A 16467-nucleotide genomic window follows, 5' to 3' on the forward strand; every position below is an offset into this window, starting at 1 on the left:
ATAAAGAAGGAATACACAAATGAATGAAAAAAATGCCAAAAATATATATTATTATCAAATTATAAAATTATCCAGATTTCAAATAACGAAAAGATCTTTAATTGGCAAAAAATAAAATCTCCAATTTAAAAATATCCAAAACTAAAATTTACCGACTTCAAGACCGGGTTATAAATTAAATGAATTGTTAAATTCCCACAAATATTTCAATTTTCGAAATTTAGAACTGCTGAAATCAGTTAATTGATTATTAATTTATGAGCTATTAATATCATTATAAATAAGGTAAACAATTTAATTAATAATTTATTCATTATTTTCGGCAAATTTAAAATGTCGTCAAACTTAAATTTCAGACATAGAAATATTTATGGGAATTTAACTATTCATTTATTTTATAATTCAGCAGTTTCTTTTTCTTGCTAATTTATGATTTTATTATTCATTTTCTCGTTATTTTGTGATAGTCCCGGATATTCAAACCCTTTTAAATATAATGATGAAGAACTCATTTTGTTTTATATTGCCGTTTTAAAATATGATGTTACTATATAATCAATATAATTATTATATCTATATAGATGAAAAACAAGGAATATGATAAATCCTAAAATATTGTTTTCTATTACAATGGAATAACGAATTCCTAAATGTGATATTTTTTAAATTAATTACACTTTGTAACAAAGCTAAAATATTTTAAAATTTGTATTTCACTCTTAAAGAAAGACGATTAACGAATATTTTTTTATTTTTTGACAACACTCAAATTAATCTAAAATTATTTTCCGAAGTGCTATGATAAATCCATCCAAGTATTATCACCTTGTTATTAAATTTATGTAAAAATAATTATCAAAAGATTGTTGAGAAAAATTGAAAGATTCTTCAATATTTCAGGCTTGTAAAAAAAATGTAGAAGATTTTAAAGAATTTTTTTCATTGTATAGGATTTTACGAAATATTATGAAAAATTCGAATCTTTTTAAAAGATGCTTAGAACCTTTAGAAGTTGGGAAGGAAATCAAGAAATATTTGATACATTTTCGAAAATGTTTCCGATTTTTTAAATATTTTTAATCTATTTAAAACGTCTTAAATTCCCGAAAATATTTTTAACTGACAAGAATTTTTCTCAAAATTTACAAATATCATTCCAAATTTAAAAAACAAACCTAAATTTTCCCACCAATTTTAAGAAAATTTGTTTATTCTCTTGAAAACTTTCGAAATTCTTTTAAACTCCATTAAATATTTCTTGAATTTACCCAATTTTTGTTCGTTTTTATTTTGCAATCTTACCAAATTGAAACGTTTTGCTTTTAAATCTTCTAAACTATTTTGAGAAATTTTAGGAAAACCTTTGTTATGTTTAAAAACCTCTTTTGATTTTCTCTTAAAGTTCATTTTTCAAAATAAAAAATTATTTAAAATTTGCACACGAATATAAAAAAATTCTTTTTTTAATCTTGTCAGACCTCTTAAACCTTCTAATTTCTAAAAATTATTAAAAATTTTCCTTCATTTTTTATTTATTCTGCAAAATTTAAAACATTGCCTTAAAATGTCTCCGATTCTTCTTTGACTATTTTTGAAATCTTCTAAAATCTTTTTAAATAATCTCTTCCAATTAATTTTTCTAAAAAAAAACTTTTAATTTTTCTAGGAACCTGAAAAATGTCTCATTTTCGTGAAGCATTAAAAAATTCTTTAAAAATCTTCACAAGTTTTAATTATTTTTGAATCATTTCAAAACTTTTGAATACCTCTCAAACATACTCAAATTTTCTCTAAAATGATGTAATAAGGCAAAATTACAAAATGTTGCTTTTAAATTTTTCACGCTTTTTAAAGATTTTAGGAAATAATTCCAAATTTTTTGTGATATTTTTTCGATTTTCTCTTGAAATTCCTTACGAAACAATGATTTTAAAATCCCCATGAATTTTAGGAAATTTTTTTCACACACTGACAAAATTAAGTTTACTTAAAAATTTGAAAAATTAACAAAAAAAAAGATCTCAAAGTCTTCCATATTCTTTTAACCCACATTTTAAAATCTTTAAAAATTAAAATTAAAAAATTAAAAAATTAAAAAATTTTTTTTTTTAAAATTAAAAAAAAAAATTAAAATCTTTGTCTTCGGGTGTTCTCTGAGTTTACTTTTATAACCTGATTTTCATACTGGAGTGCTAATTAATGGAAATGATTCGATAAAAAAAAACAGAAACAATTTTTTAGAAAAATCCACTGTATCGTGAGATTATTCTATATTTATAGAAAATTCATCATTTGGTAGAAAAGTAATCTTTTATGATTGAAAATTCAAATATTTGGTTGGAAATGCAACTGTTTTTGGTTGAAGTTTAATCTTTTTTGTTGCAAATTCATCTTCTTATGAGTTTGAAAGTTCAATTTTGCTTCTAAAACATTCAAATCTAGCTATAAAGCTAAACTCTGATTAAAAATTCGTCTTTTTTGGTTAACAGTTCATCTTTTTTGGTTTAAAATTCCATTATTTTGTTGAAAAATTGAATATTTCGACTTGAAATCTTAGGAATATGGTGCCATTATTATTCTTTTTAATACCATTTATTTTACCTTCGAGTTCTAAAATGTTTAGTTCTTTTCAAAAAGCATATAATTATATTATTAAAAACGCTAAAAAAAATCAACCGGGAAAAATGACATTTTTCACCGGAAAATTGACTGGAATTTTTGTTATAAGTAGGAATTTTATGAATTGTTTAATGAATTAATTATTTTAATTATTATTAGTTTGGTACTATATTGGTTTTCCATTTTGTTCATTTAAAAGAATAAAATTTACAACAGTTTAATTTGAAATTTTACGATTACGAATGATCAGGATACCTATAAAATTTTTTTAAATCCTTCAAAATACTTCGAAAACCCTTACACATAAATCTTGTAAAATCTCATAAAACATTTTTAAATCTGTAATGTCTCAAAATTCCAGAAAAAATGGATATCTTGTGAAATCGCATACACTCTAGTAAGGCCCCTTGAAATATTTTAAAATGCCCTAAAAACTTTGAAACTCTTGAATTCTGATGAAATCCCTAGAAAACTCCAATTTTCTCAATCCATTTTAATCTATAGAATCTTTGAATTTGTTTTTCAATTTTATGATATATAATGTTTTTTTTTTAGTTTCTAGTTATTCAATTAATATGTTTAATTTAGAAAGTTTGGACAAATTATATTACAAGATATTCTTAAATATATTAACACCATCGATGTAATTAAATAATAGTAAAAACATGATTAATCATTTCTTGAATTTGTCTATAATTTGAATAATAATTCAAGCAAATTTGTATTTTATCTTCTTATACTCAAAATTAAGTGCATACTTTGATAAAATTAATGTGGGTACTATATTAAATTCAACTTAAATCGTTTAAAATTTCTAATTTTTCAAGTAAAATTTTGCACTTTCAACAAAATAAATGAAGTTTTAATCAAATAGTTAATTTGTTAACCAAAAAGATTCATTTTCTACTCAACACTATGATTTTTCAACAAAACACATGAATTCTCAACCAAAGAGTTGAATTTCTAACTGTGTTACATTTTCAGTTAAAAAAGAAAATTGTCTACCAAAGTGATTAATTTTCAACTTAAATGATGAATCTTCAACTGGAATAGATAGTTTTTAAACCAAAAAGATTAACTTTGAACTAAAATGAATGAATATTTAACTAGAATAGATGAATTTTTAACCAAAAGGATTAAATTTTTACTAACAGAGTTTAACTTTCAATCAAGCAGCTTTATTTTGAACCAAAAAGATGATTTTTCAACTAAAATGATGAATATATAACTGGAATACCTAAATTTTCAACTAACAAGATGAATTTTCATACTAGATTGATTGTCCGCAAAAAATATGATTTTTCAACAAAATGCACAAATTTCCAACGAAATAGTATAATTTTTAACTAAAAAAAAAAAAAAAACAATTTTTGAAACACATAGTGGAATTTTGAAATATAAAAGTTAATTTTTTGAAGAAAAATGTAATAGTTAATTTTTGACTTAAAAAAATTAATTTTCAACCGAAATTATGAAAATTCTCCCGCCACAATTGAATTATAAACCAAAATGTGAATTTTTAAATCAAATAAATTATCTTTAACTGGAATAATTGAATTTTCAATCAAAAAGATTAATTTTCATGAAATAAAAAATTTGTAACAAAAATCTAAGAATTGAATAAATAGTTCATTTTTACTTTAAAAATTAGTGTTCTGCCGAAGTTGAATTTTCGACTAAAATAACTAAATATTCAATTCTAACATAACATTTTCAGTTAAAAAGAAAAATCTAATTTTCAAAAAAATATAAATAATAAAGTGGAATAGATGAATAATATAAAACTAAAAAGGTGAATTTTTAATTAAATGGTTTAAATTATGAACAGGTCATATTATTCTGAATCATAAAGATTAATTTTCAACCAAGAAGATTAATTTCTACTAAAAAGACGAATTTTTAAATAAGTTGATGGATTATTTAATTAGAAGTTACATTTTCGGGATAAAAATCATTTTGAACCAAAAGTAAAACCAATTATCAACTGAAATCATGAATATTCAACTGGAATCGTTGAATTTTAAACCGAAAAAATGAATTTTTCTACTAAAATGAAGAATCTTTAACTAGAATTACTGAATTTTCAACAGACAAAAATTAATTTTTAACTTGAAAGATTAATTTCTACAAAAAAAAATACGAGTTTTCAACTACAAAAGATCATTTTGTAATCAAAAATTGAATAATCAAATCTTTATAATGGAATAGTTACACCTTCAGTCTAAACAAATTAATCTTTAACCAACAAAATTCATTTTTATCAAGAGTTTTACTGTGAACCAAGTAATAAAATTAGTAATAAAAAAAATAGTGGAATTCAATCAACAGTTTAATTTTTAGTTAAAAATATTAATTAAAAAAAAAAAATTTTAACAAAAAATGTTAATATTTAATCTAAAAAATATTTTTATTTTAAATGGAAAACAATTGAATGCAAATAAAAAATACGAATTTTCAACAAACTACTTGAATGCTCAAATGAAACAGATTTTAAAACTAAAATGATGAATCTTCAACCAAAAACAATAGTTTTTAACGAAGTAGTTCAACCTAGTAGTTGAATTGTCAAGCCAAAGAGACGAATTCTTAACAAAAGGTTTCATTTTCAACCTAGACATACTAATTAAAAAAGAATTTAATAGTTGATATTTAAACCACAAAATATTTTTATTTTAAATAAAAAAAATTAATAATTATATTAATAATTTGATTAATTGAAAATTGAATTTCTTAAAAAAAGAAAAATTTTCAACAAAACGCATAAATATTCTACGAAATAATAAAAAATGTCTATCAAATTGTTTAGTTAATTTTTAAGTGAAGCAGATCAGTTTTAAATCCGTTACATTTTTAACCAAAAGAAGATGAAATTTCTACAGAAGGAGATACATTATAAAAACTAAAAAGATGAAAATTCAACAAAACAGTTGAATTTTAAACAAAACAACTCAATTTTTCAGCAAATAATGAAATTTTTGATAAAAAAAAGATGAATTTTTGACAAGAAATTCAATAGTAGACTTAATAACCTAAAAGAATGAACTTTCATCGAAACAAAGTTGGATTTTCTTATTAAGTTCTATTATTTCAGTTCGCATTTAAGTGGGCAAATAAGAATAGAATAAGGCTGTCAAAGCCTGCGATAAATAAATTTGAATTTTGATAATTTATAGACTGCAGAAAAACATTTTTAAAAGCACTATTTTTAACATATTTTGAAACACTTTTCAAAAATTGTTGACACTACAATATTTTGATTTCTAATATGAGTCCGAGGCCTGAGTAATATAAAGCTACTTTTATAAATGAAGAATCATTGTTATTTAATTTGATATTGCACCCTCTCCAAAAAATTCCCAGACATTTTCCGATTTTTCCAGGTATATACAAATTTTCTGACAATTACAGATTTTCTGAGTTTTTTGTCAAACGGGGTGGCCGTTTTAATCGACGAAATAAATTCCCGGTCATTTCCCGGTCATTTCCCGGTTCGCAAACAATTTTCACGGTCAATGAAATTTAAAAAAATGGAACACTAAAGCTAAACAAATTTCTACTTGAGGTAATAAAAACTGAGCTGCAAATGAAAGCACTCAAAGTGGAACTGTTAAATTTTGAATTTTTAAAATTGAAAATTTAAGGTTTTTATTTTAAAAGGCTGTATTCAAATGCTCAATAATTTCCGCGTATAAAATTAAAGGTTCTAACATTTTTCAACATAAAAAAATATAAATCGACTTAATCATTTTCAAAGCTCTAAATTAAAAAATCAATCAGTGAACATTAAAATTTTCGAAATTATATAATTTTATGGAATTTTAAGCTACAAACATTAAATATTGAAAAATTTTAACTTAACACTTATTAAATTAAAAATTAAATGTTTTTTTTTAATAGTTTAAACATACTTGGAAAGCTTCAAAATTTTATTTCAAAATCGTGAAAAATCTAGAAGTTTTAAATTTATTTTAAATTTAAAATTATTTTTGAAATTTTTTCAGAAATTCTAAATATCTGTCAAAATTAATTGATTTTTCTACAATTTTCAGAAAATCCTGCCAATTTTAGAACATTTCTTCACAATTTGGATGTATAAATAACAATTGAACATTTATTATTCGTAGGCGAAATTTGAGTAATGTTAAGAGACATGTAGAAATTTTGAAAAGATTCAAACTTAATGTAAAACTTGAAATGATAGCCTAATATAAAACAAAATGTAGATTCTCGCAGATTTTAAACAACAAATTTTGATTCTTTTCAAGAATTGTGAAAAGCTTTAAAAGAATAAAAAAATGTCTTAAAATTCATAGGAAAATTAAAAATAATGTTTCATTTTGACCAATTATTTTAAGAGAATATTTAACAAGTTTTTCAAAGATTTAAACAAAATTTTCAAAAAAGATTCTAGAATATTTTAAGAAAAGTAACGTTCAAAGTTTAAAGACTCTTCGAAATTTTAACGATTCCAGACTTTCTATGTCAAACAATTCAGTTAAAAATTCTTTACTTTCAAATATTTGGTTCCAATTTACTTGTCTTAAATAAAAATTCAAATATTGCTAAATATTCAATAATTAATCTTTTTTTTTAATTAAAAATTTCAAATTGAATGAGTTAAAAATTGAATATTTTCGACTGAAACAATATTGCAACAGAATTTTAATCCTTTAATTAAGAATATATTCTTATGAAGTTATTTTTAAGTTTAAAATAGTTCATAAACTTTCAGTCACGCGTTCACATTTGTTTAATGACTAAGACTTTCAAATTGAAACGACTTAAGTTTTAACGTTAAAATCTAAAAATTCTTAAATTTTGAACTGATTTAAAATCGTTTTGTCAATTCGTTTTTGTTCACTTTTTATTACTTAAAGTACAGATAAATTTAAGAAAATTGATTTATTTATTAAATAAAATGTCTTTTATCCAAAATTTTCAACATCAAAGGCTTTTATTTTTTATTTGTTCAAGTCTTTAAGAAAGCCTTTAAAAATTCTTTAAATTAAAAATGTAAGGTTAAAAATAAAAATTTTAAATGGACAATTTTTAAACCAAAAAAATTTGAATTACGCATTGTAAGCTAAATAATAGCATAATTGAAAAACATAAAAATTCAACTAATTATTTAAAAAGTGTTGAAATCGAACTTGGACAGATTTTTCTTCTACAAATTTGTAAAATTCCCGGTAAAAAAAAAACAAAATTCACTGTCATTTCCCGGTCTGAAAAACTGCTCGGTCATTTCCCGGTTCAGCGGCCACCCTATCAAATATTGTAAAATTTCTTGAAATTTTGTAAATCAGCCAAACAAAATTTAAAAACATTTGCATTTTCCAAGAAAGTGATGAATTTTTAACAAATATCATAAATATTCAACTAGAATAGTTTAATTTTCAACCGAGATGATGAATTTTCAACTAAAATGAATAATATGCAACTAGAATAGTTGAATTTTTAACCAAAAATATTAATTTTTACAAAAGAAAAAGCGAATTTTCAACTAAAATGATGGAATATTCAATTAGAATAATTACATTTTTAGAAGAAAAAAAAGAGAATATTTTAACCAAAAGAAAATCTAATTCTCAACTAAGATTATGAATCTTCAACTGTAATAGTTGAATTATACACCAAAAAGACTAATTTTCTACTAAAATGATGAGTCTTTAACGAGAATGATTAAATTTTCAACCAAAAAAAAAATTAATTATCAACTTGGAAAATTAATTTCTACCAAAAAATATGTCCAGTGGGCATATTTTTTTGGCCTGACTTAGAACGATTTTTTTAACGTTCTAAAAGCGTCTTTTAAACATTACGTTCTAAAAACTTCTTTACACTTCGTGTCGGCTGGGTGAGTTTTTGATTTAAGAAGCGAATTTTTCAAACAAAAATTGACTAATTAAATTTTTAATTTAAAAAATTAAAAAATTAATAATTACCTTAAAAATTCCTTGAAATCTTCGAAATCTCCTGATATTATTGAACATAACGGAAATAAATACACAGAAGCCATCCAAAAATGACGTAACATATTTTAAGTCGTAAAAATTCCCTGGGAAGTGCATTACGTAATTTATGGGTAACCCCACATCCATAATAATTTGCAGCGATTGTTTATTGTATCTCGATGACGCCTACTTAACTTACATACTAAAGTGAAATTTAATAAAGAAGTCTATAGCGAGTAAAGTAACTTTATACATAGAAATGTAGTTCCAGAAAAAACACGCAGTGGTCCTCGATTACTTGTACACATGAGGCAAAATCGAATCATATAAATAGAGATTGTGATATAATATAGACTTCTGACGTTGCGCGCATCGTTTTACAGAAACAACTAAACCTTATAATAAGTCTTGTGACTATATTTTATATACAACTGACAATACTTAAAACATACCAATCTCACAGCTTTGAAACAAGCCTAAGAAGAACCCATCGCATCAATAGAAACCAAATCATCGTCAAGACTTGAAAATTCTGCTCCACGAATAAACTATCTTTTATAAACGATCCTCAGGATGAAGTGGTTAAAACATAAAAAAAAATGCTAATACTCGAATGTAACAAAAAGCACAAAGGTCGCGAGAAGAGGACGCGCCAAAGGCCCGGTCGTCGGCGATGATCACAATTTACCCCGGAGTCCAGGAAAAAAGAAACGGTTGAACGATTGTCCTCGTGAATCGGTACTTAGAAGAATACAGATTCGATGATCGTCTCTTGAATGGCAATGCGGTCTGAACTTCATTTCTCACCAGTTGCCAATCAGTAAGCGCAAATTCTTATATAGATTTTCCGGTTCATACCATATATATTAAATGACCCAAGCCTCGAATACGGAACATGATAACCGGAAATCCTGTTCCAGCACCCTTGAAACAATCTACGCTTCTGACACTGACTTGGCTTTTTTCAATTCTAGAGTGAGTTTTTCTTTTATTGGGGAGAAATTCCCGACCGAAGCTGATGTTGCACTCCCGCTTCCATTTCTCCCGAAGGGGCGAATTCACCACCACTTTAGAAGAAATGATTTTTGTTTAAGAACAAATGGAAGTGAAGAGTGAATCTGTTTCGATCGGGAATTTCTCCTCTCTGGGTCGGACTGTTCAATATGATTTAAGGCATTTCCGGTACTTAAACGTAGCCAAGAGATAATTAGGATTCAAAAAGCCGATTCAAGAGAGCTCATCGAGAACCATGAAACGCATCCAATCGTTTTTCGTTTCCTGAGGAGGTTACTCGGCCGACTTGTCCCAGGAGAAATCCATTGCCAGCCGCGGAATGTCGCTGCTGGCTGAGGATTCGTCTTCGCTGCTGGAGGCCGAGGTCTCCTCCGAGATCATTGCCTCGCCGCCGGCTTCCTGCGGCCTTGGGCCCGAGCTAGTTTCCTCGTCGGTGCCCGAAATCGTTCCGGGATTCGCCGACGGGGAAACGCTCCCCGGCCTCCGTCGACGAAGAGGAGTCGAATTGTAGTTCGGGGACCAAGTGCTTTCTTCCCGTGTCGATTCGCTCACGGAAACGCTTTTCGAGCGCGCTCTGACGGAACCTAGTGCCGCTGGCACTCTGGGCGCGGAAAGCCTCAGGGAACTCTGCCTGGAAACGCTATTTCGCCGAGGAGTTCGCTCGGAGGATTCGTCGATTTCGAGGGTCCAGGCAACGGAGTCGCCCTTCTCGACGACAAACTTAACCATGGAAGAAGATTGCTGACAGCTTTTGCCTGGGGTGAGAGTGTGGTCGATGTGCTCGGGGCCGAGGGAACGCGAAAGTCTCTGCGGTGGCGTCGCGAGCTGATTGGCTAGGACATTGACCACTTCATTTCTCTGTCTCAGCCTCCAGAGAAGCTCCTCGTTTCGTTGAGCTAGCCGCTTGTTGTGTTTCGATGCCTCGTGGTAGGAGTCGAGGAGAACTTCGTTCTCATGAGAAATCTGCCTCTCGTAGGTGTCCTTGCCTTTCAGCTGGGCTTTCAGGTCCTCGCAGCGCGCTTCCAGCGACTCCACTCGCTGCTCTAGTATTTGCTTACCCTCCAGTTCTCGTCTGGAAAAAAATATACATTGAAAATTAGTGTCTAGAAGCAGGGTTTAAGAATTACTGAAATCTGAGATGCAATTTTCAGGGTGGCCGCTAGACAGGGAAATGACCGAGAATTTTCTGAGACCGGGAAATGGCAGTGAATTTATTTCTTGACCGGGAATTTTACGAATTTTAAGAAGAAAAATTTGCCCAAATTTTATTTCAACAGTTTTGTAAATAACTAAAGTATACAAAACTGAACGATAATTGTTTTAACAAAACGATTCTAAATCCGTTCAAAATTTGAGAATTTCCAGATTGTAACTGTTTGAATTCGAAAGTCTTAATACGAATTGAGATTAACCCATTAACGGCCAAAGCTATCAATTTTATAACATGAGTTTGACCGCAAAATTTATGGGTATAACAAAACAATAAATAGATTAAAAGTACTGTTCCTTATGTTTTTGGGTGAGCTAAATTCGAATCCGTCGTCAAAATTCGAATATTTTTCCTTCAAAACTAAATATGGCGGTTTTCGCATACAAAATAGAGAAAAATATTTGATTTTCTCTTTTTATAATTTTTTTTTCAGACACACTAAAACGCGTTAATATCTTAAAGTTTCTTCAATCATCGGTGCACAAAATTCCTCATCTTTAACAGAAAATTTGTATATATATATGTTTTTTCTTCTATATTGTAGGACAAAATGCAAGAATGTCCCAAAATCTATGGGCTCTGGTACAAATTTTCCAAGAATAAAAATGTCTTAGAATTAGTCAAAGAATATTCTTGAATTTTTTCAGATTTTTTGAAATTTTTTTTGCAAATTTCAAATTTTTAATTTTTTGAAAAATCAAACATTTTTTCTAAAAAATCTAAAAAAATTTCATAGTGTTCTATGTTTAATTTCAAGACATTTTTATTCCATGAACCTTTTTTTAAAACTTTTTAAAAATATTTTTCACTATTTTTGTATACAAAAAGCGTCATATTCAATTTGGAAGTCAAAATATTCGAATTTTGACAACGGATTCGAATTTAGCTCATCCAGAAACATAAGGAACAGTACTTTTGATCTATTTATTGTTTTGTTATACCCATAAATTTTGCGGTCAAACTCATGTTATAAAATTTATTTCTTTGGTCGTTAATGGGTTAATATAATAAAATTTATTCCGATAATATTATTTTTAATGACAACTTTAATGATTCATCAATAAAATATTTTTAATTCAAAGTTTTAGGTCTTCCTTTATATTATTTTTTATGTTAAATTGAATAAATTAATTAAAATATTTTTATTATTTTTCTTAGCCATTAAAAATTTCAATGTTCATTTAAGACGAGTAAATTGAATCCAAATATATGTAAAAGTAAACACTTTGAAACTGAATTGTTTTATATAGAAAGCTTTGAATCTCTAGAATTTCGAAGAGCTTTTCAACTTTTAAGGTTACAATTTGAATTGTTCTGTTTAAAAAATGTTTAATTTGTAAGTTAAATTGTTAAATTTTGATGTATAAATAGCAATTGAACACTTATTATTTGTAAAAAAAATTTGAGTAATTTCAAGAGATATTTCGTAGTTTTTAAAAGATTCAAAATTAATTTAAAAACTTGAAATGTCTTCAACTAATTAAAAAGAAGTGTGTTAAAATTTTTGTTTAGAACTTCTAAATACATTTTTAAATTAACCGAATTTTTCCTACATTTTTTGGAAAATCCTGCAAATTAAAAAAATCCTTAAAATCTCCCAGGTTCCGTTTTGATCATTTTGGAAATCTCTTCAAATCTTGCTAAATTTTTTGTTACAATAATTTTTCAAAATGAAAAATCATTTACAATTTTCCTAGGAATCTTAAGAAAATGTTTTCATTGTTTTTAAGCCTTTCACAATTCTTAAAAATTTTCTAAATTTTTTGATTGAAAGCTGCATTTTGTTTTAAATTCGGCTGTAGGTATTTGCACCAAAATTTCAGTACGAATAGCCCAATTTTTTCGCATCACAAACTTCTTCTAAATGATTTGAAATGATTTCAAGTTCTAAATTTAATTTTGATATTTTTTAAACTTCTAAGTATCTCTTAAAATTACTCTAATTTTTTCTACAAATAATAAGTGTTCCTATTGTTATTTATAAATTCAAATTTTAAGGATTTTCTTTAATTTGCAGGATTTTCTCAAAAAATATATTTAAACGTTTCAACCAAAATTTTAAATAATTTTAAATTTGGAAACATAAAACCACTTGTAGATTTCTCAATATTTTGAAATAAAATTTTAATGTTTTTGAAGGACGCTTAAACTATTTCAAATGAAAATAACTTAACTTTTAATTTAAAAACTGTTTAAAAAAAATTATTTTTCATTTTTTAATTTGTCTAGCTTCAAATTACTTACAAAAATATTATTTTGAACATTTTTAAAGTGCATTGCTTGATTCTTTAATTTAGAGTATTGAAAATGTTAACGTAGATTTATATTTTTGGAATTTAATCTGACTCTTTAAACTCTATAATTTATAAAACTTTAAATGTTGCAGTTCATCTACATTTTATTTCAAAGTTTTCAATTGAAAAGTGTTAGTACCTTTTATTCCATATATGTAAATTTAATTTGTTGTTTATTGATTATTCCTTTAAATGGAAAAATGCTTAGAATAGAGTTCGATTTTTTAAATTTCATTTACCGTGAAAAATGTTTGGGAACCTGAAAAAAACCGTGAAATGACCGAGAGTTTTTTTCTTCGATTAAAATGGCCACCCTGAGTTTTATTTATTAGATTATAAAGCTTCTTCAGCATGGCCTCTGAACCGCAAATTTTAGAGATCGACCATAAACTACGTTAACACTGGGGGGGGGGTCTCACAAACCTATAATAGGTAAATGTTATGGGGGGGGGCAGTCAAAGTGAGGTTGCAGGTTTATAAAAATATTTTTTTTCCAAAATCTTCGGTTTTAAACACTTCTAATTTTGAATGGTTAAAGTCTTTAAAACTGCATTATAAAATTCTTTAAATTAAATTGTACGTTTAAAAATTAAGAATCTAAAATGGATCATTTTTTAAAGTGAAAGTTTTTCGAATCACTCATTCTAAGCCGAATATCATAATTGAAAAAGATAACAATTGAACTATTTATTTTTAAAAACAATTGAAATCAAAGTTGGAAAGATTTTTTCTCTTAAAATTTGTAAGATTCCCACTAAAAATATAAATTCATTGTGATTTTCCATTTTTCGTTTATACTGATTTTTTTGTGTTCACAGAAAGTCAAGTTGCCATTATGCCTATATTTTCTGCGTGACCGAGTGGTTAATTATAAACTTCGGTAATAAATCAACAATTGAAATAAAAAGGTGATTTTCAGAGTGAGTATTGAAATCAACCTAATTTAATTTTCTGTGACAGTTAATCCGGGTATTTTTCATTTTTTAAACTAAGAAAGATATTGTTTTGATCAAAAATGGAATAATTAACCTTTTAATTTAAAAAAATTTTAGTTATAAAAAAAAAACGAATTTTCTACTAAATAACCGATTTTTGTACTAAATTATTGAATTGAAGAATGATCTATACGAAACAGTTGAATTATCAAATAAAAAATATAACATTTTGAAAGGAAAGTTAATCTTATACCAAAAAATACGAATTTCCATCAAAATACAAAAACTCTCAAACCAAAAGTTGAATTTTTAACTAAAGCCAAATTGTTAAATTTTTATGTATAAAGAATAATTGAAGACCTATTATTCTTAGAAAAAAATCGAGTAAGTTAAAGAAATATTCAGAAGCTTTAAAAAAATTCAAAATTAATTAAAAACTTGAAATGATTTCAAAATATTTAAACAAAGTGTTTATGTGTACCGAAAAAATCTGGCTATTCATACCAAAATTTTGGGTGCAAATATTCCACGGCCTAATTTAAAACCAAATATAGATTTTGGTATATTTCGAAAAAAAAATTTAGAAGCTTTTGAAGAATGCTAAAGGCTTTAAAAGAATAAAAAACATTTCATAGGAAAATTGAAAATGATTTTTTATTTTGAAAAAATTTTTTTAAGAGAATATTTAAAAAGATTTCGAAAGATTTACAAAATTATCAAAACTGAATGTGGAAGGATTTGAGGAAATATTTTTAATTTGGCATACTTTTAAAAAAATTTAGAAAAAAATCTACAATTTTAAGTTGACACTTAATTTTTTTTGTTTGAAAATTTACCTTAATGGCTTGCAAATTCCACAATTCGATTGAAATTCATGTTCTTTTTTAGCGAAATTTTTTTCCGTTGCAAATTCGACTTTTTGGTTTAAAACCTCATCTTTTTTTAATGAAATTACAACTGTTAGTTTCAAAATTTAAGAACCATTACATATTTCGTTGAGAATTTATTGATAGAAAATTCAATTACCTGGTTAAAAGTTTAACGCCTTTGCAGAAAATTAATTTTTATTAAATTCATCTCTTTAGTTGAAAATTAATTTTTCTTAAATTAAAATTTAACTGTACCACTTTTGGTTGAAAACTGATCGTTTTGATTGAAAATTATTTTATTTGCTGATAATTCGTCTTTTTGGTACAAACTAATCTATTTTGTTGAAAATCCATCTCTTTGGTTAAAAATGCACTTTTTTACTGAAAATTGTACTGTTTCATTTTCGGTTGGAAGTTGATCTTTTTTAGACTAAAAATTCAACTATTCGATTAAATATTCGTGTTTTTTGGTAGAAAATTTGTCTTTTTGGTTGATAATTTAACTATATGGTTCAAAATGTATGCATTTTCTTTAAATTTCGTTTTTTTGTTTGTAGAAAGGCAATTTTTGGATAAAAATGCAAACGTTTGATTTAAAAGTTAATCTGTTTTGGTTGAGGATTAAATAATTTTGTTGATAATTCGTCTTTTTGATACAAAACTGCTAATCTTCTTGGTTCAAAGATCATCTTTTAGGGTTGAAAATTCATCTACATGTTTGAAAGCTGAAATACTTTAACTACTTGATTAAAAGATCCTTTTTTTATATTGAGGATTTATCTTTTCCATTGTTTTGACGGCAAATTTAACTATTCCATTTTTGGTTGAAAATTGATCGTTTTTAGTTCAAAATTTATAGTTTTGGGTTATAAATTCTACTGTTTTGTAGAAAATTCAATAAATAGTTGCTATTTTTACTTTTTCGATTGAAAAATCTTTCTTGGCTGGAAATTCAACCCTTCTCGAAAATTCGTTTTTAAGTGTGAAAATTCATCTCTTTTGGAAGAAATTTAATCTTTTTTTCATTAAATATGCAACTTTTTTGTTGTAAATTAAACTCTTTTTTTTTAAACTTTAATTATTACGTTGTAAAGGGAACTGTTTGTCAAAAAATTCATCTTTTCGGATTTAAAGGTTCAATGTTTTCTAAAACATTCGATTTTTTAGATTGAAAATTTAAATCTTCTGTTGAAAATTCGTCTCTATTGATAGAAAATTCAATTTTTTTACTAAAAATTTAACTTGTTTCATTTTTGGTTGGAAGTTGATCTTTTTTCGACTAAAATTTCAACGATTCGATTGAAGATGTCTCTTTTTCGGCAGAAAATGAGTCTTCTTGGTTGAAAATTCAACTTTTTGGTTAAAAAGGTATGCATTTTCTTTAAAATTGCTATTTTTTGGTAGAAAATCAATTTTTTAGATAAAAATGTAAGTATTTGGTTCAAAAGTAATCTGTTTTGGTTGAGGATTAAACTATTTTGTTCATAATTGGTCTTTTTAGCACAAAACTATTCTTCTTTGTTGAAAGTTGAACTACTTCACCTACTTCATTCAAAAATCCTCTGTTTTTTT

The 16467-nt window shown here is 26.0% G+C and overlaps 2 protein-coding genes across 5 annotated transcripts in view; one reads left to right on the plus strand and one right to left on the minus strand.

Annotated features, from left to right (window-relative positions):
* Positions 1-16467, plus strand: part of LOC117177923 (E3 ubiquitin-protein ligase RNF8-like) — a 53560-nt gene that overhangs the window by 19820 nt on the left and 17273 nt on the right. Inside the window, exon 4 of one of the 2 annotated variants that reach the window (XR_004467773.1) lies at positions 13910-14011. The exons of the other annotated variant lie outside the window; for it this stretch is intronic. The gene's annotated coding sequence lies outside the window, so the exon portion shown is untranslated. The remainder of the gene's footprint in view (positions 1-13909; positions 14012-16467) is intronic. 2 annotated transcript variants of the gene reach the window in all.
* LOC117177922 overlaps positions 8723-16467 on the minus strand; it is a 173431-nt gene continuing 165686 nt past the window's right edge. For all 3 annotated transcript variants that reach the window (XM_033369034.1, XM_033369032.1, XM_033369033.1), the window contains one exon: positions 8723-10659. In XM_033369034.1, coding sequence (XP_033224925.1) covers positions 9861-10659 — 799 coding nt within the window. In that variant the 3' untranslated portion in view covers positions 8723-9860. The remainder of the gene's footprint in view (positions 10660-16467) is intronic.

This window comes from Belonocnema kinseyi, chromosome 8 (genome assembly GCF_010883055.1).
Source record: "Belonocnema kinseyi isolate 2016_QV_RU_SX_M_011 chromosome 8, B_treatae_v1, whole genome shotgun sequence".
NCBI classification, from domain to species: domain Eukaryota; kingdom Metazoa; phylum Arthropoda; class Insecta; order Hymenoptera; family Cynipidae; genus Belonocnema; species Belonocnema kinseyi.